The sequence below is a fragment of the Crinia signifera genome, chromosome 2 (genome assembly GCF_055691185.1).
Source record: "Crinia signifera chromosome 2, ASM5569118v1, whole genome shotgun sequence".
Lineage (NCBI taxonomy): Eukaryota > Metazoa > Chordata > Amphibia > Anura > Myobatrachidae > Crinia > Crinia signifera.
In genome coordinates this window covers 365,612,532-365,638,650 of record NC_139218.1, presented here as the reverse complement: position 1 = coordinate 365,638,650, position 26,119 = coordinate 365,612,532, and the positions used below count along the sequence as shown (strand labels likewise).

The 26,119-nt window shown below is 44.3% G+C and overlaps 1 protein-coding gene across 3 annotated transcripts in view; it reads left to right on the top strand.

The window, feature by feature from the left end:
• The window catches only part of RNF17 (ring finger protein 17), a 221,197-nt gene that overhangs the window by 111,858 nt on the left and 83,220 nt on the right, over positions 1–26,119 (top strand). For all 3 annotated transcript variants that reach the window (XM_083169963.1, XM_083169962.1, XM_083169961.1), the window contains 5 exons: positions 400–515; positions 11,185–11,305; positions 22,316–22,424; positions 23,415–23,612; positions 25,053–25,203. In XM_083169963.1, the coding sequence (XP_083026089.1) occupies positions 400–515; positions 11,185–11,305; positions 22,316–22,424; positions 23,415–23,612; positions 25,053–25,203 (695 nt within the window). The remainder of the gene's footprint in view (positions 1–399; positions 516–11,184; positions 11,306–22,315; positions 22,425–23,414; positions 23,613–25,052; positions 25,204–26,119) is intronic.

Here is a 26,119-nt window from a genome sequence, read left to right as displayed (position 1 = left end):
TAAAGCCGTCATCAGAAATGTCAAGGGGCTCATTTAAAGTAGATCCGACGGCAATGCCACGCGAGCGTCTCGGACGTAGACGCGACACATTCGCTGGCGATCAGCGTGCCAAGAGCCGCTTAGATGAGAGCGGCTCCATCTGTAGTGTGACTTTGGGAAGATGAGACTTTCTGTTCGAGCTTGTTTACCAACTTGATTTGATTTTTTCCAAATGATAATGAAAATTCTGTTTTAAAAGTAGCTTAGAAGCTAGAAGACACATCCCGATAAACAAAATGTGGTCTCCTTCATCTTCTGTGAGGGACTTTTCTACTATGGGGTTGAGTTGAGGTGACAGGAGATGCTTTTCAAAAGTAGGATCGTGGTTGTGTGTGTTAACTTTTTTCCCCTTATTTCTAGGATTACCGAATTCTCGAGAAGCCATCATAAAGTATGTTGATTTTGGCAATGTTACTACTGTTAATAACCAAAAGTTAAGACAATTAAAGAATGAATTTCTGACCGTTCCATGCAAGGTAAATATGTTGCCCTTTTTTTAACCTACATTCTGGCATCTTGCTGTTAATGATGTTGACTTGCTGCTTTTTCCTCTGTGTCCAATATGGAGTCAATGCAGTAGTTTAATGTGGGTAAAGGACTGACCAGGAGTATAGGCACTAAAAAGGTAACGTAAATAGCTCTGTTGCTTACTAACTCCTTACATCTCCAAGAAACCTCCGATTTTTATTTGTGTCTCGAAGAATGGCATGTTTTTTAACTTTCAGTCATATTTTATTTTTATTCTTTACATTTTTTCCTTGCACCGCCTTTCCTGCTAATCAAGTATAACTTGGTAACTAAAACTACCTCAAAATAACCTGCTGGAATATTGAACAGAGTATAATCTCAACGAAGGGGTCAATCTGGTTAGGTGTGGGATTGTAAAGGGGTCCCTAAAAGACCGCCTGAACCCCACTGGGAATCTCCCGCGAGTGATACAAACCCAATCCCATATAGGTGTAACCAAACACCAATTAAGGCCCGTAATCAGGTCTGCAACCCCCCCACATACCTCACATAACCCATCCCTACACAATTACACATTGTGAACCCTCATCTAACCTACCATTGTTTCTAAGTTACTTGACCTTACACCCCAATTGTTTCACATTTGATTAATAAAACGTGAATTGATGTGACCATTTCCATCTCCGCATATTTTTCTCTTTCAATGGTCCTGGTGACACAGCTTCACATTGGGATGTAGGAGGGTCCGCAGGAGCCAGGCACCTATCCTAAAGCTTTTGGAGGGTAGGCTCCTCCCCTACTGCATCCCAGATTCCTCAGTTCGTGTTAGGTGCCCACTGGAGTGGGTGCTATTCTAAAGGGCTGCTGGAGCAGCCGAAGGAGTAGAGTTAGTTAGGGTTTTTATTATTTTATTAACTTCTACACTAGCTAGGTAGGCACAGTGTGAGGATTCTCATTAGTGAATCCTCACACTGCTAGCGCAGCAGGAGCTGACAGAAACGAGTCCTGTCAGCTCACTGTGCACGAGGGAGACGCTGTCTGGCCTCCCTGTGCAGCGCTTACAGCTTCTTTTAAGAAGCTGCCTGGGCTCCGGAGCGCTCTGAAACCGGCTTCACGCTAGGTGGGGATCATGGGGGACAGGCGCTCCGTGATGGCGGCGGCCATTTTCTGCGGAGCTTACACACTGAGCTCCTGATATGAGAGGACAGCAGTGTTGTTACAGGCATGTTCCGAGTGGTCCCCAGCTGAGGGGGAGATACTGGAACGAGGAGATCCTACAATGGGAGCGGCTGTCTGGGGGTAGTTGGCGCCAAAAGTCACAGACCCCGCAGCAGCAGGGACTTGGTCCCTTCCCTCACTCTGTTTTGGCGCCATTCAGAACGCTTGCAGCGGAGCTGAGCTGGCTTACAGATCCTGACAAAGTGATTGGATTTCCTGGGCTTCGCTTTCCCCATTCTGAAGACTACAGAAAGCTAAGTGACTGAGTACACTGTATATAATGTATGTACATTTAATGCTGTGACTGTGTTATTGAGAACATCATGTCTGAGCAACAGTCTGTGGTTTTGGGGGAGGGAGCCTTTAATGCATTGAGCGCTTGCAGTGGTTGTACACTGAAATTTGTCCCTAAAGGGGGCTTATGTGTTTGTTGCGCTGCTGTGAAACCCATGGGGAGTGAACCCCAGAGGGTAGTGCATCGGACCTTGCGAGGGCTAAGTCCCTGAGACAGGTCGGAAAATGCTTTGGTGCATTACTGGACAGGCAAGAGTGATGGCTGGTAATTTCCCTAGACCATGGCCATTCTCTCAGCAGTCCGTCCAGCTCTTTGCCTCGGACCCAGACAGATCCTGACTTCTACAAGTCATGCAGGATACTGCTATGGGAATCAGCAGGTTTAAAATACTTGTTTGACAAGCTTTATGGTTATTCTGGGGGGACCCCTAAAAGGTCTTATTCAGTGCCATTATTAGCTGCTGATGAGGAGGGAGAGTACACAGACATACCCTGGGTTCAGGGTGATGTTTCTGAAGAGTCCTCACCCTCTGGGGTGGAGGATTTGATTACTGCTGTAAACAGGCATTGAATTTGTCTGTGAAGAAAAAACTCCTGCTAAGGTTGTTTTTAAGAGACAGCGTGAGGGAAATGATATCTCTCTGCAGACAAGGGTTTACAAGATTTATTGGAAAACCCCTGACAAAAGGCTTTAGATGCCTAATAGATGGTTAAGCCTGTATCCTATGCCTGAGGATCATGCAGACCTCTGGGAAAATGTTCCAGTGGTAGAGGCTTCTGTGGTATACTTGTCAAAAGCCACTGTGCTACCAGTGCAAGCCTTCAAGCAAGCAAGTCTTCTGATTGGCTTCAGTCTGGGTCTCTAAGGCCAGGATTGGTGGGTCAGTGACCTGTGCTCTAGTTGACATACTGTTTTTTGTGTGTTGTTACTATGCAGAGAAGTCTAATGCTGCTGCAGAAATGTGATTCAGGCTGAGCAGGAAGCTCTCAAAATGGCTGCCAGAGTTTCCTCAGTGTCTGGAGTGCCAGGAGAGTGCTCTGGCTTATAGCTTGGAAGGCAGATAACAAGTCTAAAAAGGCTTAGAGGCATTAGCTTTTAAAGGAAAGCTGTTATTGGTTTACAACTGAAAGAGATCAATAAGCAGGCCACAGGTGGAAAAAAAAGCACTTTCCTGCCTACCCCTGCAGCCAAGCAGACATCAAGGTTTTCTGTTTTCAGGCCATCCTTTCGGCCCTCCCCTAGAGGAGGTGCGTCCTTTTGAGAACAGTCTTTTAAGGGATAGTCTCAGTCCTCCAGGGGCAAGGCCCCATAGTCAAAAATTGGGTTCTTTTTATAAGAAACCAAAGGAGAGGAAAAATCCTCCGCATACTGCCAGGGGTTTTGCCCGGCGGTGTTTAAGGAGGGGGGACGTCTGTCACTGTTCAAAGACGCAGGGGCACTGTTAGACCGGAACGCTTGGGTTAGAAATATAACCCAGGGTTAAAAGATTCCCTTCAAAGTTCTTCCACCGAGAAGGTTCATTCCTACACCACTACCAAAGGAGGCTCGACTCCGTACAGCTCTCTTGGGAGCGGCTCATTCTCTTTTAGAGAAGGGTGTGGTAGTCCCGGTCCCCAGAGCGGAGGGAAAAAAGGCTTTTATTTCACTCTGTTTTTGGTGCCCAAACCAGACGGGTCTTTCAGCTGATCCTAAACTTAAAGGCATTAATAGCCATTTGTGGGTAGACCATTTCAAAATAGAGTCTCTACGGTCTGTGCTGCTAAGCCGGGACCAGGGAGAATTTTTAGCGTCCATGAAGGTCCAGGACGCATACTTGCAGGTTCCTATTCACTCGGAACATCAGGCACTATTGGGGTGTGCAATAGGAGACCTTCTCCTGTAATAACAGGCGTTGCCTTTCGGTCTGGCCACAGCGTCAAGGGTATTCACCAAATAATGTCAGAAATGGCGGATGTGCTTCGACTTAGGGAAATCATGGTTATTCCATTTTTGGACGACCTGCGGTTTAAAGCGGAGTCAGCAGACAAGTGAAGAGTCACTTGGCAGAAACCATCAGGTTTTGCAGATTCACGGTTGGCTTTTAAATTTACAAAAATCTCAATCGGTGCCGTCACAGAGACTCCAATTCTTGGGGATTGGTCTGGATACCCAGTTGCATTGGGTGTTTCTACCAGAGGCATAGGCCAGGGATCTGGCTGCCTTGGTACAGGAGATCCTAGGGTCTCAGAGCACAGCAGTATGGAGGTGCCTCAAACTGCTGGGGAAGATGATGGCGTCTTTCGAGACGTTACAGTTCGCCAGGTTCCACTCTAGAGTGTCCCAGTGGACAGGGAACACTCAGACCATGAGGTCAGAACAAATGGTGTTGTTTTCAGAAACTCGATCCTTCCTAAAATGGTGGATGGAGGTGGATTCCCTTCGGGGGGGTCGGTCCCTGCAGTCCTGGAGCTGGTTGGTAGTCACTACCGACGCCAGTCTCAGAGGCTGAGGGGCAGTAGTCGTGGACCTGCGTCTGCAGGGCTTGTGGACTTTAGAGCAGAAAGACTGATACTTTACAGTCTGCCTTACTGATCAACATCGTGGAACTGAGGTTTTCTCTGGCGGGAGAAAAGATTACAAGAGCTCCCTTTTAGGCATTCAGACCGACAACGTCACAGCTGTGGCGTATCTGAATCACCAGGGAGGCACACACAGCAATCTGGCCATGTGGGAGGTGTCCCGAATCTTCTTGTGGGCGGAACAGAATGTTCTAGCATTATCAGCAATCTTCATACCAGGAGTGGAGAATATAGAGGCCGACTTCCTGAGCAGGGAGAAACTGATGAAAGGAAAATGGAGGCTGAATCCACAAGTATTCCACTAGATTACAATAAGGGGGAAACCCCGGATAGGGACCTGAAGGCATACAGGTTCATCCATCAGGTACCCAGGTTGTATGACAGGACGTGGGATCCACTGGCAGAAGCAGTGGATGCCATGACTATCCCCTGGGAGGGGAATCTTCTTTATGATTTTCCGCCAGTTCCAATGCTGGCAAGAGAGTTGAAAAGGTACTTGTTTCCTAGAACGGCCACAATCGTGAGTGATCGTGGCTCTTAATTAAGGGACACGATCCTCACGATGTGGCCGATTTTTTACAATTTTTTCACTTTGATTGACAGAAATCGGGTCAATCGGTCGGTCGCGACCAATTAAAATCGGCCGCGATGCGACCGACCGATTGACCCGATTTTTCCATAGACTTCAATGTTAAAAAATCTTTTAACATTGAAATCGGTCGGTCTTGTGCCATTATAATGGCACAAGATGAGATGGACTTGATTAAGTCCATCTCACATAGGGAAAAATGATAAAAAAGGTGAAATGGGCCAATATGACCCATTTCACATTTTTTATGTGCCCGCCATGACCCCACGATAGACGTGAACCCGAAGCGTGGCGAGCGCAGCGAGCCCGCGAGGGGCGGCGGTGCGCGTCCTCCGACCTTTTCATTCCCCTACTATCCACTAGGGCGTGGAGTGAGAATATAATAGTGTGGCGAGCGCAGCGAGCCACCGAGCCCGAAGCGTGGCGAGCGCACGCGTATACCTGTGAAGTTAGACGCGTCCCCTCGCGGGGCTCGCTGCGCTCGCCACGCTTCGGGCTCGGTGGCTCGCTGCGCTCGCCACACTATTATATTCTCACTCCACGCCCTAGTGGATAGTAGGGGAATGAAAAGGTCGGAGGACGCGCACCGCCGCCCCTCGCGGGCTCGCTGCGCTCGCCACGCTTCGGGTTCACGTCTATCGTGGGGTCTAGCACACTTATTAACATTTGGGGGGGCAATTTAAACAAATCTGGTGAAAAAAAAAAAAAATCGGGTGAAAAATCGGTCGATCGGATCGGTCGCATCGTATGCGACCAAATCGCATGCGATGCGATCGATCCGATTTTTTATCTTACGACCACAACGATCTAAATCGTTGTGGCCGTTCTAGGAAACAAGTACCGTTGAAAATAATACAGGCCCAGACAATTCCAGTAATTTTAGTGGCCCCAGATGGGCCAGGGAGATCCTGGTACTTGAGGCTTCAGACATTCTCTGTGGACTCGTGGCGTCTACCTCTGAGGTCAGACCTTCTAAAACAAGGACCGTTCAACCAGCTGGATTCAGCTCGATTAATTTTGTCGGTCTGGCTGTTGAAAACGCCATTTTGAGGAATATAGGATTCTCAGAGGCGGTGGTTAACGCAATGAGGAAAGCCAGAAAGTCAGTGTCTTCTGTAAATTATTTTGGGGCCTGGAAGACCTATATTTGGTGGTGTGTAAGACAGAGGTCACGCACATCGAGATTTAAAATGGCTAAATTGTTGGAGTTTTTTACAGGAGGGCCTTTCCTCTGGGTTAGGCCTTCAGTCACTCAGAGTACATATCTCGACCGGGTCAATTTTTCGGTACTTGTGAGTTATCCGGGCGCCCGATCTGGTCATCGCATGCCATTATAATAAGCATACGATACGACGCGATGCGACGCGATTTTCCATCGCGTCGTATATCGTCGCATCGTATGCTTATTGTATGGTATACAATGGGATACGATGCGACGCGACGCGATGTTTACACTTCCCGCCCATTTTTAAACCCGCCCTCTGGCACATCTGGCAGAAAATCAGTGTGAGGTAGTTTCCAGAGGAGAGAGCAAGTGTTTGAGTGAGAGAAATTGATTTTCAGCATTGTTGCATATTACTGAGGTGAATTATTGGACATTTACCCCAATATTGCCCCATTTGGCCCTTTACACCTGCCCCATTTCACCCCTTACACTATTATTGGCAAAATGGCTGTGGTTGATGGCATCTTCAGCCTCCCAAAAACAGAGGAAGAGACAGTCACATTCCTGCAGGAGAAAGGGCTGCTCCCATTGACTGCCACATGCCCAAATGGCCACCCTATGCGCCTGTCCCTGAAAGAACGCAAATGGCGCTGCTATATTAAAATCTGCAGCAAAAAGCAGAGTCTGCGGGCCTCCCTGTTCTATCCTGGGTGCAGGCTCCCCTTCATGACGATCCTGCGGTTTATCTGGTGCTGGTGCGATGAACTCACATCCATTGAATTCTGTACCAAAAATCTAAAACTCTGCAATAAAAGCACCATTTTCTACAATGCCCTGATGCGGGAGGCATGCCAGTGTGATTTAATGGCACAGCCACAGCAACAGATTGGAGGCCCAGGGAAAATGGTGGAGGTCGATGAAAGCCTCTTTGTCAAACGCAAGGCCAATGTTGGCAGAGTACTCCCACAGCAGTGGGTGTTCGGAGGAGTGTGCCGGGAGACAGGGGACTGTTTTATGGTTGCATTGGTGCAATTGTGCAGCATGTGGCACCTGGCAGCACCATTGTAAGTGATTGCTGGCGTGCCTATCAAACCAGTGAACTGGAGCGGGCTGGTTACAGCCACTTGCGGGTAAATCACCGCTTCAACTTCGTCGACCCAGAGACTGGTGCACACACGCAGAATATTGAGCGACTTTGGGGGTGTGCAAAATGGCGCAACAAACGCCAGCGGGGAACAGCACGCCATCATCTAGATTCCTATATGCAGGAATTCGTGTGGAGAAAATGCCTGGCGAGAGACAATGTATTTGAGCGTATTCTGCATGCGCTCACATTAGTTGATAAATCATGATGTTGATAAATCATGATGTTGATTAAGATTATTGTGTGCTTTATGATTATTTGTTATGCTAATTTATTTCATTCTTATGTTAATTACACAGTTATTACCTTTAATTTAGTTGTCGTTAATGTGTCAGATATGCATGATATGGATGAATGATATTGGATGCTCACAGCCAACCCGAAGCGTGGCGAGCGCAGCGAGCCCGCGAGGGGCGGCGGTACGCGTCCTACGACCTTTTCATGCCCTACTATCCACTAGGGCGTGGAGTGAGAATATAATAGTGTGGCGAGCGCAGCGAGCCACCGAGCCCCGCGAGGGGACACGGATACCTTCACAGGTAAGTGCGTCCCTTCGTGGGCTTCACAGGTGTCCACGTCGCCGTGGACACCTGTGAAGCCCGTGAAGGGACGCGCTTACCTGTGAAGGTATGCGTGTCCCCTCGCGGGGCTCGCTGCGCTCGCCACGCTTCGGGCTCGGTGGCTCGCTGCGCTCGCCACACTATTATATTCTCACTCCACGCCCTAGTGGATAGTAGGGCATGAAAAGGTCGTAGGACGCGTACCGCCGCCCCTCGCGGGCTCGCTGCGCTCGCCACGCTTCGGGTTCACGTTGATAGTGGAGTGGTGTTAACAATGGGGATGGGACTGACATTGTGTCACTTTTTGGGACACTTTATTGGGGGTTTTACACTGCAAAAATCGGGTGGTATCGCATCGCATCGCATCGCATGCCATGTGGTTAACATGCCATGCGATGCGACACTTTACATAGTACCCGATGTAAAATCGGGTTCGGGTGGTCATCTCGTCGCGTCGCATCGCATGCCATTTGGTTAACATACGATGCCATGCGATGCGACGCGATGCGCATACGACCAAAAATCGGGCGCCCGGATAACTCACAAGTACCAATTTTTCTTTCCAAAAGAAGGATTGCGTTAGAACCAGAAGTACAGACCTTCCTGCAGGGGGTTTATCTATTGAAACCTCCCTACAACCAACCAGTAGCGCCAGGGGAATTATCTCTGGCTCTGGAGTACCTTAAAGAGGCGCCTTTTGAGCCGTTAAGGTCGGTTGACCTTAGTTTCCTTTCAGGGAAGCTGGTATTTTTGTTGGCGGTGGCGTCAGAAAAAAAAAAAAAAAATATCGGAGTTGATTGCTTTGTTCTACAAGTCTTCCTCCCTTATATGTCATGATGATAGGGCTGCCTTTCGGACAGTACCCCTAGATTTTTACCAAAAGTAGTCTCTGCTTTTCTTCTAAATCAGGAGATTGTTCTGCCTGTGTTTCAACCCCCAGAGGGTTGTTAGGAAAAGGGACAAATTGAGGAATTTGGATGTTGTGCGCGTCTTGCGCGTTTATGTGGACAGAGTTAAGAGTGTCAGAAAGACTGATACTTTACTGGTTTTGTATGACATACACAAACTTAGTTGGCCTGCTTCTAAGCAGACCATTGCTAGGTGGTTGCGCTCTGTTATTGCGTTTGCATATGCTAAAGTTGGTAGGCCTGTACCGGCCAGGATTAATGCGCATACCACCAGGTCGGTTGCCATCTCTTGGGCGGTTCGACATGGGGCAACAGCTGAACAGGTTTGCAGCGCTGCCACTTGGTCATCTGTTCATAATTTTGCCAAATTCGATAGGTTCCATGAGTTCGCGTCGGTGGACGCATCATTCGGGCGAGCAGTGATGAATACTGCAGACCTGAGCGTACCCACCCAAAAGGACCGGCTCTGGAACGTCCCAATGTGAAGCTGTGTCACCAGGACCATTGAAAGAGAAAAAGGGATTTTTGTAAGAACTTACCGTTCGAATCCCTTTCTCTGATATGGTCCTGGTGACACAGCGATCCCTCCCTTACGCTCAGTAAGTATGCCAGTGTTCATGATGTTTCATGTTATAATTGGTTGAAAAGTTAAATTTAAAATTGTGCATATAATATGTGCAGTTGTTTGTACTGAGTTAATGTATTCCAGTGGCTTTGAAAGATTGAACTGAGGAATCTGGGATGCAGTAGGGGAGGAGCCTACCCTCCAAAAGCTTTAGGATAGGTGCCTGGCTCCTGCGGACCCTCCTACATCCCAATGTGAAGCTGTGTCACCAGGACCATATCAGAGAAAGGGATTCGAACGGTAAGTTCTTACAAAAATCCCTTTATTATACATTTCAGCATCAAGTAAACGCAGGCAACGCTTATGCTCATAAACCAAATAATACCTATTCCAGTGTGTGTTTTTTGGTATAGTATGGTTTCCTTTCTTTTTCTCCTTTCCTGTACTCTTTGATCCTTTCTAAGTCAAACTGAGGCCTGAAGGTATGGTATGGGGGAGGAGTAGCCTGGGCTGCACTCAAAAAGCTTTGATGCCATGGTGCCTGTCGCCGTAGCTCCACCCACAGCCATTGTCCCAGTGTCCACCATGGATTCCAAAATAAGAATTTTAAGCATAAGAACAAAAATCCAGTTATTCAGGTCAATCACAGATTAAATACCTCCCTCAATACCAGATACGTACATGTGTATTGATTGTTTATTGTTGACCTACAGTACAATATAAACATTTAATTGTTTTTAAGGCATAAATAAATTTTGTATTCTGTAGCACAGGGGTTCCCAATCTTTTTTGATTCACGGCACCCTAGAGAATCAGAATTTTTTCACGGCACCCCTAGGTCCCAAAAAAATTAATTAGATTGGGTTTATATGCGATTCTTAGCAGCAGTTATGTGGTAAAGGGAAGGATTTGCTTCTGTTTGTACACATTCTATGATTGGCAGCCACCAGCACTGGTTTTGCTCATAAATAATTAACCATTAATAATTTGAGTTGGTCCTAGACCACCAACCCGCGGCACCCCTGCATGTGTCCCGAGGCACCCCTGGGAGCCACGGCACACAGTTTGGGAACCACTGCTGTAGCACCATTTGAATGACCCTAGATATCATGTGGTATTCAGTATATATGTTTTGTACATATTTATGTTTCAATAATTTGGATTTTTTTTTTTTTTTTTACATTAATCCCCAAGGAACGAATAATTGATTTTTTATTTCCTTCTAGATAATTCACAGAATCTTACACTTGATAAAATTTGCATTGAGCACGCTGATTTCTGTTTATATTTGTTCATGCTGACACACCAGGACGATATGGCCCAAAACAAGTCAATTTGGATACAATCTCGACCGATTGTATGTAAATTGGCCATGTTTTGGGCCATTTCAGTGTCGTTTTGATGCGATCCCGATCCGATGCGCGGCCCCGTGGGTCGGTCGGTCTTTTCTGAGATCTTACCTGCTGCAGGTAGGATCTCAGAACCCGACCATTGCAGTGGGATCGCGATCACATCAGTTGCATTTACGCGGCGGGTCAGCGGCGCCGTCAGCTCGTGAGCGGGTCGTACGTTCCTGTGACTACCCGCTCACGAGCACCATCGTCCTGGTGTCTACCGGGCATTAGGTTTCAATGTTCTTATGCATATATTTATCTTTTCTTTGTCACATTTATAGGCAATTTGCTGCAGACTTGCATATATCCAACCTATTGATGCTGGACCTCAGTGGAGCTTAGAGGCATGTAAGCTGTTTGAAGAATTGACGGCCTATAAACATATGAAACTTACGTCAATAGGTACTGTATTGTTTTAAATCCTGGACTTGTTCAGTATTTTGTGATGGTGTCAAAAATGCAATGACTAAATCTAGCATGAAATTGGTGTTTTTTCCAACTTTCAGTCTTTGAGCTGAAAGTAAAGTCGATATGATATGAGTCATATTAACAAATGAGTGAGGGCCTTCAATAGTGTATTCATTTCATTTGTTATTTTTCTGTGATTTAATGTTTTGATTTAATCGCTGGAAATTTCTATGGGCTGCGCTGCTGGATCGGCCTCTCCCGGAATATTAATGGGCATGCCACTGATATGTAGGGGTGCGCAGTGCTTCCAGCAGTACACCACTAGCAGCACCACCGCTCATTCCCATCATCGGAACGTTCCCCCCACCACCACCACCACTACACACACACCTGATTGTAGACTGTGGCACCCTGCTACCGATTCCCATCGTCCATTGGGAAGTTCGGGGCCGCTCAAGAGTTCCTGTGAATGTCTGTGTGCCAAAGCGGCCCCGAGCTTTTACGAGTGGCGACAGGTGCTGATCAGCGGCAGCTGGCAGCCCCATCACTGGTGAGTATTTCTTGGGCAGAACAAAGCGGCTCTGGTAGGTTTGACTTGCCGCAGTAAAACCCACCTCTCAAATTTAAACCCCCATATATTTGAAGTCAACTTGATGCACACTACTTGTGTTTGTGCAAAAGAATAACAAATAAACCATCAATGTCCTTTTATATTTTGTAACCGATGTATGTGTAAAGAGCATCAGTTGCTCAGATGTTGGATCACTCTTTTCAGTTCAAGGGTCATCCATTCAGGCAGTTCACGTTTACAAGAACACTCACCATAGTCGGCACGGACGGTGTCAAATTCCGCCGCACATCGCTGAGGTCATGAGAGAGATTCTCACCATGACCCTTGTGGAGATTGTATTATTCTTCCAAAGCTTGAATAGGTTTCCTCCGGTGCTCCAGTTTCTCTCCCTCAATCCAAAAATATTCTGGTACTGACTGGAAACTGGCTCCCAACACAATTAACCCTAGTGTGAATGTGTGCACATGTAGTAAGGAATATAGATTGTAAGCACCACTGGGGCAGGTACTGATGTGAATGGCCAAATATTCTGCAGCGCTTTTACAAAGAATATGTGTGCACTATATAAATGACTGGTAATAAATAAATATTCATGGCAGCGCCCAGACACCAAGGCATTAATGTATTCTTCTAAAAGGAGTTGTGCTAGATATAGAATACTCCAATTGGATCCTGGTTGGATAATCCAATTTTTTTTTTTTAAACAACATTTTGTAAGACTACAGATATAGAAATGTACAGGAGATATTAATTGTGTCAGAAGAATAAATACTTAGAATTAATCATGTAGCTTTAGGCTTCATTCTCTGCAAACATGTTTGGGTACTTGTGTAGTTTCACGGCGGCAGTTACGTAGTTAGCGTAGCGTCCCTGTCAGAATCAGCGTAGCGTCCCTGTGGCCACAGCCGTTGGGCTACGCTAACAACGTAGCTTAAGCTGCCACCGTGAAACTACACAAGTAGTCAGTCAGGCATCCCTGTTAGTATCAGCGTCGTGTTCCCGCCTATTGGCGGGCAGCTGGAGCTTACGTAGTTAGCGTTGTCAGTCTGCGCTTATTACATTATGTGGGAACCATTGACCACATAATAACTGATAACATAGCTTAGGCTGCCGCCGTGAAACTACACAAGTAAAGCAGCCGTTGGGCTACGCTAATAATGTAGCTTCAAACGTAGCGTAAGCTGCCGCCGTAAAATTACACAAGTACCCATGTTTGATAACGGTCTCCAGGTCTTAGGCATACTCTTAGTTTTCCTTAAACAAGGTGGTATATAACATATATTCAGTTTTGTGCTACTTAATCGCTGGGATCACAATCAAACATTTCTAAATCATCTCATCAATTTTTTCAAGTTGAAATTTCCGTGATTTAAACATTTTGACGTCTCCTAGTCATAACAGTTGGTTCTGCTGAAAATCCCAGTTTTCCTACAATGAAGTGTGGCTACAGATCGACAAACATCTGCACGTAAGCAGTCCGGCAATGAGTGACCTATTGAACTCAATCCAGCATTTTAAAAATGTCCTTAACCCCTTCCTGACAGAGCCAGTTTTTGCGTTCCTGACAGAGCCCTTTTTTTCAAATCTGACATGTCTCACTTAAGTGGGGATAACTTTTTTTTGCTTTTACTTATCCCAGTGATTTTGAGATTGTTTTTTCGTGACACATTGTACTTCAAATTAGTGGTAAATTTGGGTCGATACAGTCTGTGTTTTTTTGTGAAAAATACCAAAATGTCGTGAAAAAATGGAAAATTTAGCAATTTGCAAAATGTTAAATTTTCTGCTTGTGAGACAAATAATCATACCACTCAAAATAGTTAATAACTAACATATACCATATGTCTACTTTATGTTTCCATCATTATTTCAACTTCCTTTTAATTTTTTTGGACACTAGGAGGCTTACAATATGAATAGCAAATTCTCAAATTTTCAAGAAAATTTCAAACACTGATTTTTTTAGGGACCAGTTCAGTTCTGATGTGACTTTGAGGGACTTGTATGTGAGACACCCCCATAAATGATACCATTTCAAAAACTGCACCCCTCACAGTATTCAAAACAGCATTTTGGAAGTTTGTTAACCCTTTAGGTGTTTCACAGGAATTAAAACAAAGTGTAGGTGAAATTTCAAAATTTCATTTTTTTTGCAGATTTGCAATTTTAATACATTTTTCTAAGGAACACAGTACATTTTACTAGAGAAATGTGACTAAAAATTGATTCCCCCAATTCTTTTGTTTTCATAAATATCCTATATGTGGCCCTAGTGTGCACGTTGACCAAACCACAGGCTTCATAATAGAAGGAGCACCTACTTGATTTTGGAGCCTCCTTTTTATGAGATTATTTTTTAGGGACCATGTAGGTTTCTAGGCACCATAAGATGCTAAAAGTAAGGAACCCCCCCACAAGTGACCCCATTTTGCAAACTACACCTCTCAGGGAATTCATCTAGGGGTATAGTGTACATTTCAAACCCCCAGGGGTTTCACCAATTGTGGTACAACTGGGCAGTGAAAATGAAAAATTATTTTTTTTACACAAAAATGCAGTTCTGGCTCCGAATTTGTCATTTTCAGAAGGTATGAAGGAGACAAAGCACCCCAAAATCTGTGCCCCAATTTCTCCCGAGTACGGCAATGCCTCACATGTGACCAAAAAATACCATTTGGGTGCATGGCAGGACTCAGAAGGGAAGGAGTGATTTTTGGATTTTGCAGCTCAGATTCTGGTGGAATTTTGGTGGGTGCTATGTCGCATTAGCAAGACCCCCCAAGCACCAATACAGTGGAACCCCCCCACAAGTGACCCCATTTTGCAAACTACACCCCTCATGGAATTCATATAGGGGTATAGTGTACATTTCAAACCCCCAGGGGTTTCACCAATTTTGATACAAGTGGGCAGTGAAAATGAAAAATTACATTTTTTTACAAATAAATGCAGTTCTGGCTCAAAATTTTTCATTTTCAGAAGGTATGAAGGAGAAAAAGCACCCCAAAATCTGTGCCCCAATTTCTCCCGAGTACGGCAATGCCTCACATGTGACCAAAAAATACCAGTTGGGTGCATGGCAGGACTCAGAAGGGAAGGAGTGATTTTTGGATTTTGCAGCACAGATTTTGGTGGAATGAATGGTGGGTGCTATGTTGCACCAATACAGTGGAACCCCCCCACAAGTCACCCCATTTTGCAAAGTACACCCCTCAGGGAATTCATCTAGGGGTATAGTGTACATTTCAAACCCCCAGGGGTTTCACCAATTTTGATACAAGTGGGCAGTGAAAATGAAAAATTACATTTTTTTACACAAAAATGCAGTTCTGGCTCAAAATTTTTCATTTTCAGAAGGTATGAAGGAGAAAAAGCACCCCAAAATCTGTGCCCCAATTTCTCCCGAGTACGGCAATGCCTCACATGTGACCAAAAAATACCAGTTGGGTGCATGGCAGGACTCAGAAGGGAAGGAGTGATTTTTGGATTTTGCAGCACAGATTTTGGTGGAATGAATGGTGGGTGCTATGTTGCACCAATACAGTGGAACCCCCCCACAAGTCACCCCATTTTGCAAAGTACACCCCTCAGGGAATTCATCTAGGGGTATAGTGTACATTTCAAACCCCCAGGGGTTTCACCAATTTTGATACAAGTGGGCAGTGAAAATGAAAAATTACATTTTTTTACACAAAAATGCAGTTCTGGCTCAAAATTTTTCATTTTCAGAAGGTATGAAGGAGAAAAAGCACCCCAAAATCTGTGCCCCAATTTCTCCCGAGTACGGCAATGCCTCACATGTGACCAAAAAATACCAGTTGGGTGCATGGCAGGACTCAGAAGGGAAGGAGTGATTTTTGGATTTTGCAGCTCAGATTCTGGTGGAATTTTGGTGGGTGCTATGTCGCATTAGCAAGACCCCCCAAGCACCAATACAGTGGAACCCCCCCACAAGTGACCCCATTTTGCAAACTACACCCCTCAGGGAATTCATCTAGGGGTATAGTGTACATTTCAAACCCCCAGGGGTTTCACCAATTTTGATACAAGTGGGCAGTGAAAATGAAAAATTACATTTTTTTACACAAAAATGCAGTTCTGGCTCAAAATTTTTCATTTTCAGAAGGTATGAAGGAGAAAAAGCACCCCAAAATCTGTGCCCCAATTTCTCCCGAGTACGGCAATGCCTCACATGTGACCAAAAAATACCAGTTGGGTGCATGGCAGGACTCAGAAGGGAAGGAGTGATTTTTGGATTTTGCAGCTCAGATTCTGGTGGAATTTTGGTGGGTGCTATGTCGCATTAGCAAGACCCCCCAAGCACCAATACAGTGGAACCCCCCCACAAGTGACCCCATTTTGCAAACTACACCCCTCAGGGAATTCATCTAGGGGTATAGTGTACATTTCAAACCCCCAGGGGTTTCACCAATTTTGATACAAGTGGGCAGTGAAAATGAAAAATTACATTTTTTTACACAAAAATGCAGTTCTGGCTCAAAATTTTTCATTTTCAGAAGGTATGAAGGAGAAAAAGCACCCCAAAATCTGTGCCCCAATTTCTCCCGAGTACGGCAATGCCTCACATGTGACCAAAAAATACCAGTTGGGTGCATGGCAGGACTCAGAAGGGAAGGAGTGATTTTTGGATTTTGCAGCACAGATTTTGGTGGAATGAATGGTGGGTGCTATGTTGCACCAATACAGTGGAACCCCCCCCCCACAAGTGACCCCATTTTGCAAACTACACCCCTCAGGGAATTCATCTAGGGGTATAGTGTACATTTCAAACCCCCAGGGGTTTCACCAATTTTGATACAACTGGGCAGTGAAAATGAAAAATTACATTTTTTTACACAAAAATGCAGTTCTGGCTCAAAATTTTTCATTTTCAGAAGGAATGAAGGAGACAAAGCACCCCAAAATCTGTGCCCCAATTTCTCCCGAGTACGGCAATGCCTCATGTGTGACCAAAAAGTGGCAGGACTCAGAAGGGAAGGAGTGATATTTGGATTTTGCAGCACAAATTCTGGTGGAATGATGGTGGGTGCTATGTCGCATTAGCAAGACCCCCAAAGCACCAATACAGTGGAACCCCCCCACCAGTGACCATATTTTACAAACTACACCCCTCAGGGAATTCATCTAGGGGTATAGTGTACATTTCAAACCCCCAGGGGTTTCACCAATTTTGATACAAGTGGGCAGTGAAAATGAAAAATTACATTTTTTTACACAAAAATGCAGTTCTGGCTCAAAATTTTTCATTTTCAGAAGGTATGAAGGAGAAAAAGCACCCCAAAATCTGTGCCCCAATTTCTCCCGAGTACGGCAATGCCTCACATGTGACCAAAAAATACCAGTTGGGTGCATGGCAGGACTCAGAAGGGAAGGAGTGATTTTTGGATGTTGCGGCTCAGATTCTGGTGGAATGAATGGTGGGTGCTATGTGGCATTAGCAAGACCCCCGAAGCAAGGTGAAATTATGAACCTAATAATCCATAGATGTGTGGTATATTTTAAAACACTCCTTTTATACATAGGCCGGGTTTGTCGGGGCAAGTGTCACACTGGAAAATAGTTTGCTTTCTTATTCCCTTTTTATAGCAAACTTTGCACCTTTTTTGTGTCCTGCCCTTTTTTCCAGTGGAGGGGATTTCATCAGGAAAATGCTGCCCTGGTACAATACGGGGGCCAGTACTAGAAGTACTGGGGCCCTCTGCCTGCTGGTTCCCAAATATTAGGCCCTTTATGACTTCCTCTTGAAAGTGCATACATGTCCCCCTCTGGCCGGTAGAACGGAATAGCACGTAAGCGTTATACAGTGCCATCTGGATGATATACACGGCCAGCTTCTTGTACCAGATTTTTGTTTTCCGCAGGGCACTGTACGGCTTCAGTACCTGATCTGAAAGATCCACTCCGCCCATGTACCTATTGTAATCCAGGATACAATTAGGTTTTGAGGTGTGGGTACTGGTACCTCGTACAGGGACGGAGGTGGTACTGTCTCCGTGAATTGTTGTCAGTATAAGGACATCCCTCTTGTCCTTATATTTGACCAACAACATATTTTCGGTGCATATTCCCCTGCTTTCACCCCTTCTCATTACTTGGGCAATGTGCGTTTTTGGGAGGCCTCTTTGGTTCTTGCGCACAGTACCGCAAGCTGCTGTACCTCTTGAACCAAGGGCCTTAAACAGGGGGATGCTGGTGTAAAAGTTATCCACATAGAGGTGATAACCTTTATCCAGGAAGGGGTGCACTAAATCCCAGACAATTTTTCCACTAACACCTACGAGGGAGGGGGGGCATTCTGGCGGTTCAATTCTTGAATCCTTCCCTTCATATACCCTAAACCTGTGGGTGTACCCTGAGGTGCTTTCACACAGCTTATACATTTTTATGCCATACCTTGCCCTCTTACTGGGAAGGTACTGGCGGAATTTAACCCTTCCTTTAAAATGTATAAGGGACTCGTCTATGCAAATGAATTTATCTGGGATGTACATGTCTTCAAATTTGGCACTGAAATGATCAATGACCGGCCTGACTTTGAATAGCCGGTCAAAGGTGGGATCATCTCTGGGTGGGCACTGTGCATTATCGTTGTAATGCAAAAATTTAAGGATCGTCTCAAATCGAGCCCGGGGCATGGCCATACGGTAAAATGGGGTGCTGTACAGAACATCTGTACTCCAATATTGCCTAATTTCTGGCTTTTTTACTATGCCCATATGAAACACCAGACCCCAAAACGTCATCATCTCTACTGCATCTACAGGGGTCCACCTAGCAAATGATGACGTGGGGTTTTGAGCAATAAACTGCTGGGCATATAAATTACTTTGGTCCACCATTAAATTTATAAAATCATCAGAGAAAAATAATTTGAAAAAGTCAATTTCTCTGAGACCTGTGGAATCAAATTGGATTCCTGGCATGGCCAAAAACTCAGGAACCTGGGGCTCAAAATTGTCTGGTGGTGGGGTCCATACGAGATCAATTATTGGGGGGGGGGGTCTCAGCTGCTCTACGGGGGCGTCTTTGAGGGGGTCCCTCATCACCAGAGGAGGAAGAGGAGCTTAAGGCGAATCCTTCAAATTCCCCGCTTGCATCACTGGCTGTGTCAGAGTCAGAAGCAAGCATGGCATATGCCTCCTCCGCTGAATACATTCTTCTGGATGACATTTGGGATGACATTTGGGATGCCATTTTTATTTTTGTGTTACTGGTAGTGAAATGTTTCAACACGTGTATAGTGTAGGGGGGGGTACAAACTTTATTTCAACCCGGGGGGTGTGTAGTGTGTATGTAGTGCAGAAAAAAAAATACTTTATACAAAAAAAAAAAATTGAAGGGGTTAAAAAAAAAAAATTGAAGGGGTTAAAAAAAAAAAAAAAAGGTCCTGCGCCAAAAATTGAGCACAGATGTTGGTCAGTAACGTCCGTCAAAAAAAAAAAAAATAGATCAACCCTGTGCCGAAAAAGATGATCAGTGATGTACGTCACTGATCAGCGCACAGCGGCCACAGGACACCCACAAAATCACAGTGTGTGTAAAAAAAAAATTAAAAAAGACCCCACAGCACACACAAAAAAAAAAAGGTGATCAGTGATGCGACACTGATTACCAGTGAGGGGCAGCAGGTGCACAACCTTTGGTATATATATAAAAAAAAAAAAACCTCTGCACCCCCAAAAAGTTGCTGATCACCTCAGATATAGTGATCAGCACAAAAGGCGGGGGCAGCAGACACAAAATTTAGCACTCTCTATCACTCTCTGTCACTATCTCTCTCTATCTCTCACTATCTAACACTCTATGACACTGCAGCAGCAGCAGTGACAGGTATATATATATATATATATATATAAAAAAAAACCTGCGCCCCCAAAAAGTTGCTGATCAGTTAATTTATACTGATCAGCAGAAAAGGGGGGGCAGCAGTCAGTTATATAAAAAATATATAGCACAATCTGTCTCTATCTCTCTCTCTCTATCTCTCTCTATCTCTCTCTATCTCTCTATCTATAACTATCACACTGCAGCAGCACAAAATATAGCACTCTCTGTCACTAGGCCTCTCTATCTCTCTCTCTATCTCTCTCTCTATCTCTCTCTCTCTATGTCTCTATCTATAACTATATCACACTGCAGCAGCACAAAATATAGCACTCTCTGACACTATCTCTCTCTATCTAACTAACGCTATTACACTGCAGCAGCACAAGTTCACAACACAGGAAGTCACAAGTAACAGGATCCAGGAAGCATCCAGCACACTACAAGCAGTGATGAAGCAGGCAAGATATTTGCAAGGATCAGGTAAGTATTTGGAAAGGTTCAGGTCAGTATACTGCGGCAGCTAGGCACGGTGACCGCACTGCACGCAATTCCAGACCGGAATGGCGTCTGCAGTGCAGTCACCGTTAGTTTAAACCCCCCTCCATGGCTGTGATTGGTCCGTCGGTCCGACGGACCAATCACGGCCTTTGGGGGCGGGCGGGGTGAGGTGGGGTGACACCAGTGTCACCCTTACACCCCGCGGTGATTGGTGCTGTACTTTACAGCACCAATCACCTCCGATCGCGTGTCACCGGCGAACGTTATTCGCCGGTGACACAGAAAACGCTGTAATTGGCTGTTCACACTGAACAGCCAATCACAGCGATCGCCGACGGGGGGGCGGCATCGCAGCCCCCCCTGGGCATGCACGGACATGTCTGCTGTCAGGGACAGCAGACATGTTGAAACTGTCACCGCGTCTATAGACGCGGTGACAGTTACAAGCCTTGACGTACATTTACGCCATGTGTCGGGAAGTACTTCCCGACCATGACGTAAATGTACGTCAATTGTCGGGAAGGGGTTAAACACAAATATCTTACAATTTTCCCAACAATCGGCTATTCATCGTTTTCATAAGCAGCCGCTGTGGCACAAAAATCAGATCATATTGGTGGGATTCTGGACAATTCTGTCTTAGGGGGAGAGATATTGATCATCATGAGATTTTTTTTTTTTGTAGCCGTGCACATGGTTTTATAAATTTGATAAAGATTTTGCTTTTGAGATTTAAGGCCCATACACACACTAGGCGATCTTCAGCTCGAAATCGCTCATTTTGACTATTTTGAGCTTAAATTCGCCTAGTGTGTATGCCGCCAGCTGATTTTACCAGCACATCTAGTGATGATGGTGTGTGTATGGCCGCTGAGCTAAAAGATGAGCTGCTTGCAGTTTGGCTCACTGCCCTCTCCCTCCCTGTTGGAGCCAATTAACCTACCAGTATATTTTTGGATTGTGGGAGGAAACCGGTGTTATGGTATAAAACATAGTCTGACTCATGATAGGCAGTCATATGGTCGACCACTAATGGTAGACTGTGTAGAACTTTTGACCATGTCAACCTTTAGACCCTGTCAACCTATTGTGTGTCGACCTTTAAACTCTGTCAACCTTTTGACTGCCTACCTTTTGACCCTGTCGACCATTAGTGGTCGACCATATGACTGTCTATCATGAGTCAGTCTATGATCAGTCCGGATACCAGGAAACCCACGCAAGCACGGGGAGAATATACAAACCCTACACAGTTAGGGCAATGGTAGGATTTTAACCCATGACCTCAGTGCTGTGAGGCAGTAATGCTAACCATTACACTGTACGAGCTTCCCCCACCTAGGCAATGTGTAAGGAGACTGTAATGCATGGGATAGTTCTTAATAGATACTAAGGAATGCACTGAGGGACCCCTTGTGAAGGATGTAAGGGCAGATGAAGATCTTCTGTGAGGAAGCAAGATCAGGGTGATGTGTACGAAGGGTAAGAAGTTTTCAAAGCAGGGGGTGGAGATTCCAGCAAAGAATTGCATTTGCTGCTGTTCAGTGACATACAGGTTATATGTTGGAGTGGAGTTCAGTACCTATTTTAATGTTTCTTTATAGATATGCAGCAAAGTAGTATAAATCAATAATGTATTGCCTACTCAGCTGACCTTTGTGTCTGGATGCCATAGAGTACTTTAAGAACTCAATAGATAATATCTTTTTTATTATCTTTTGGGGGGAAAAAATTACTTTTTTTTTTTTTGTCTTAATTTTCACTCCTGTCATATCTATTAACCCTTTGAGTGCCAAGTGAATTTATCAAAATAGGTGTGAAAATTGCTAAGCAAACATTTTTATTCATCATAATGACCTGTAACATTTACCTTTTATATAGGAAATATCTTTTTTTACACAACATTTTTTATTTGAATTTTGATAACAAATGTGAGCGACGCCGGCATTTTTAGCGGATATTTTGAACATCTCTCACAGAGATATTGGCACTCAAAGGGTTTATTACTCAGGTATTGGTTTGTTTATTTTCAGTTTTATCAAGTCAGAAAATAAATGATGTACATATTTTTGTTATCTTTAATTTAGGTGTGCTGCTTGACCACAAACTGTCTGTTGAACTATTTAATGTTGTCTCTGAGACATCCAGTATTAACTCAATGATGGTTAAGGGAAACGTTGCTTCTTTCATTCCTTGGTAAGTTCTTTCTTGTATGTTTTACTAATCTTCACTATCAAGCATTTTTGCAGCAGTCCCATTTTCATAACTGTTTAGCCCAATTTCATGTACATTACAATTCCCCCTGATAACTTTGCTGTCATATTTATGAGATACTGTACAGTAGGGAGCGAGTGGTACAGTGGATTACATGTTTGTAATCTTTCCATTTAGTAATACGTTTAGAGATGATAAAGCTGATTATGCGAATAAAATCCTGAACATAGTACAGAGGGTAAAAACAAAATCACTAGATGACAGGACTCAATAGTGTGAATGGGCGGCAGCGTGGCTGGGGGATGTGCTTTGAATGAGCTCAGTGGGAATTGATACTAATGAGTGCTTGATACGGCATATTAGGTCATATTAATGACATAATAACTGAGTGGTACAGTGCATTACATGTTGCTTTCCATTTTATAAAAACAAAACCTGGAATGCTTTCTGAGATAACAATTGCTGGATCTGTGATTAAAATCCAGTACTTAGTTCAGGGCGGTAGCGTGGCATTGTATTTTGTATTTGATTTTTTTTTAATAAAGGGAAGAACGTGATTGGCCAGCCTCACATGTCACTGTCTACTGCCACAGCATTGTATTCAGCACTGTAGTCTTAGCGTGCAGCATTCGCCACCCAGTGGTTAAACTGTGTATTACATGGTGTAATACACCATAACGTTATTTACAACTCGTGATTTAGGAGCCTAAATAGAGTGCTATGAGCAACGATGTAGGAGGACACATAACTTGAGGAATCTTTCTTGGAAATCTGCCTTCCTTTTGACGCTTTTTGCCTTACATTGTACTAGCGCAGCTCTTTCCAGATTTTAAATACACCATCACTTTAGAATTTAAAAAAAAAAAAAATATACAAAATAAAATCCCTTTTCTTTCCACAAATGTAACGCATTCATATGCTGACTATGTTGGCCACATGTGCACCTTCAAACAATTTTTTTTTTTTTTTTAGCACAACAGTTTCCAATGACCAACATCTGCCACTGAAGGAAGTTTGGGATCCAGTAACACTTTTTTCTGACACATTGGAAAATTGTATGGATTCCTGCACTCTGCTTGAACAAAAACATCTTGATGTGTTTGTCAGTCATGTCATCTCTCCAAGCAGAATATATGTACAGTGGGTATCCACAGAAAACATCCTTAAGAGGTAAATACAGATATATTTTATGTGATGCATACACACATTTAGAAATACCTGAAAAAGAATGAAATTAAATTAGATAGGAAAATTGGCTAAAAGAATACCCACTAATCTTTTGTTTTTAAGGGTGCGTATTAAACTGGGTGGTGGTAACAATGAAATCGGAAAGAAGAAATATTTTGAAAAACAGAATCTACCTTTCCTAATTGTTTTTGTGCCGATTGGTTTGGGGATCCCAATGCTTATGGTGGGTCATACAGCAGACCAACTGTCCTCCAACCATCCAACTAGTTGGTTGGATGGAATAAAAATCTGGTACTGGATAAGAGCAAATGTAATTTGTAATTCAGTAATTTGCTCCCAAAATCTGGAAAATGGACAAAAACTGTAGCGTTGTTGAATCTGTTAGATTTAAACAATTTGACAGAATGTTTTTTGTCCTTTTTTCTGGGTTTGTGAGCAAATTGCTGATTTTCATTTGCTCCCATAAAGTACCAGATTTTCAGTCCAACCAAACAACTAGTTGGATTAAAGTATGTTTAGTCTATGGCCAGCATTTGGATGCCGGTGATCAGAAGACCAACAGCAGTATCCCTATGCTGTGAGGGTCCAGACCCCTTGTAGATAAGTATCTATTCCTTCCTATCTTAACCCTCCTTGTTTGCAATCTAAAGGTCCCAATACATTAGGACGATTTGTCTTAAGGACAAGTTGGCCCCGACTTCCCCTGAGCTCCCCGGGAGAGCTTGTTAAGATTTGGCAATTGATGTGCCATTTTTTACATGTGATAAATCTGATGCCATTTATCACAAGTAAACTGGGGGAGCTGCTGGTGGGGTAGCCGCAGGAGGTCAGGGTCCGTGGTTGCGGCAGGTGGGGGCCAGAGAGCAGGTTCTGGGGGAGCTGCAGGCATGGTAGCGGCAGGAGAGCAGGGTCCGGGGAGCGGCCTGGAGAATAGAAATAATCCTATTCAAAAGACTGGGTGAGAGCTCAGCAAATCAGCCCACCAGTCTTTTGAATAGGATTTTTTCTATTCTATACCCCAGATCCTGCTCTCCAGTCCCTGCTTCTTGTCTACCGCTACTACGGACCCTGCTCTCTTGCAGCTCCCCTGGACCCTGCTCACTGCACCGGGGCCCTGCTCCCCCAGACTTCGCTCACTGAGAACTGCACATAAGATTTCTTATGTGCAGACCGTCCGACCTTTCAGAGTTCTCCAATATCTTCTGATGTAGCAAATCCCTGGACATCTAGAAATGAGTCACCCGTGCCTTGACTAGTGTGGCTCACTGTACTCCTAATACTTTCAATGGTTTGGTTGATATATCGTATTTCATTAGTGTGCTAGTAACTCTTATTCATTAGTGTTATAAATGTTCTCAAGGCAAAATTCATATCTTTTATATATAAAATATGCTGTTCTCTATGTGACTTGTTGTGTTACAGTTTACAATCAGCCATGACTACAATGTATGGAAGCTCAGAACCGGAAACTGTTGAGTGGGAGGTTGACATGCATGTTGCCGTTCAACTTCAGATTGATTATAAATGGCGGCGTGGGAAAATTAAAAATAAACTATCTGAAAATTTAGTAGAGGTAATGTTTTTTTCCCCTTTTATTATTTATCAATTTCTTTTTTATTCACTAGTTTTACAAATAATCTTTCTATATAAGATCATGTATATATACATTATATTCTACACACCATGAACATTTAATATTCTGATAAACTGTAAAATGTTAACATGAAGATTTTAAATGTGTAGAAAATGACTTTAAGGAAACTTTTATTACAGAGGATCTGTCTCTATCATTCATAGGCGTTGATGGAAGGCAGTTTTACATTGGGGTGTAAGAGAAGAAAAATAGTAGCGTTAGACCATATTAAAATTCAAAAACATAATTTAATGTTTTGACATTTGACAAACAGAAATGCACAATAATAAAAAATGTACAGCTTTATCAAAGGTATAGGTATAGATGCGCGATTAGGGGAGCTTCCACTTTAAATAACTTGTCATGTGTGATAGGCTCCACCCCTAAACCCCTCCACCAGTTTTTGAAATGTGCCCAGATGAGCCGGACGTTTCTCTTGAGAGCTCCAGAGAGAATTTTTTTCCCCTTGATTTGTTTCCTTTTATTTAATTTCTTTGTGCCTTCCATCAACAGGCAGAGCTGGCCCTGTATGCTTGCACTGAGGAATGCTGCCAGGGGGACCAGTTTCCACCCTGCAGGGTTTGGCGCCCAGGTTCCCGGCTGTGGAGACCACTGTCTCCAGTTGACTCCTTCTGGCTGGTCACCGCTCATGCTGAAGTCCCTTGCAGCATACCACACCCGGCAGCACAGCTGAAACAAGGACCATTGGCATCTACTGGTACACCCTGTGCTCTGACTAGCTGAGTCGCTGGATATGTAGCGCAGCAGTTAGAGCGCAGCCATTACATATTTGCGCCATTGAGGGCGGGGCTTAACCCTGTCCTCTGAGCCCTTGCGGTCCTCACATGTGGCTGTG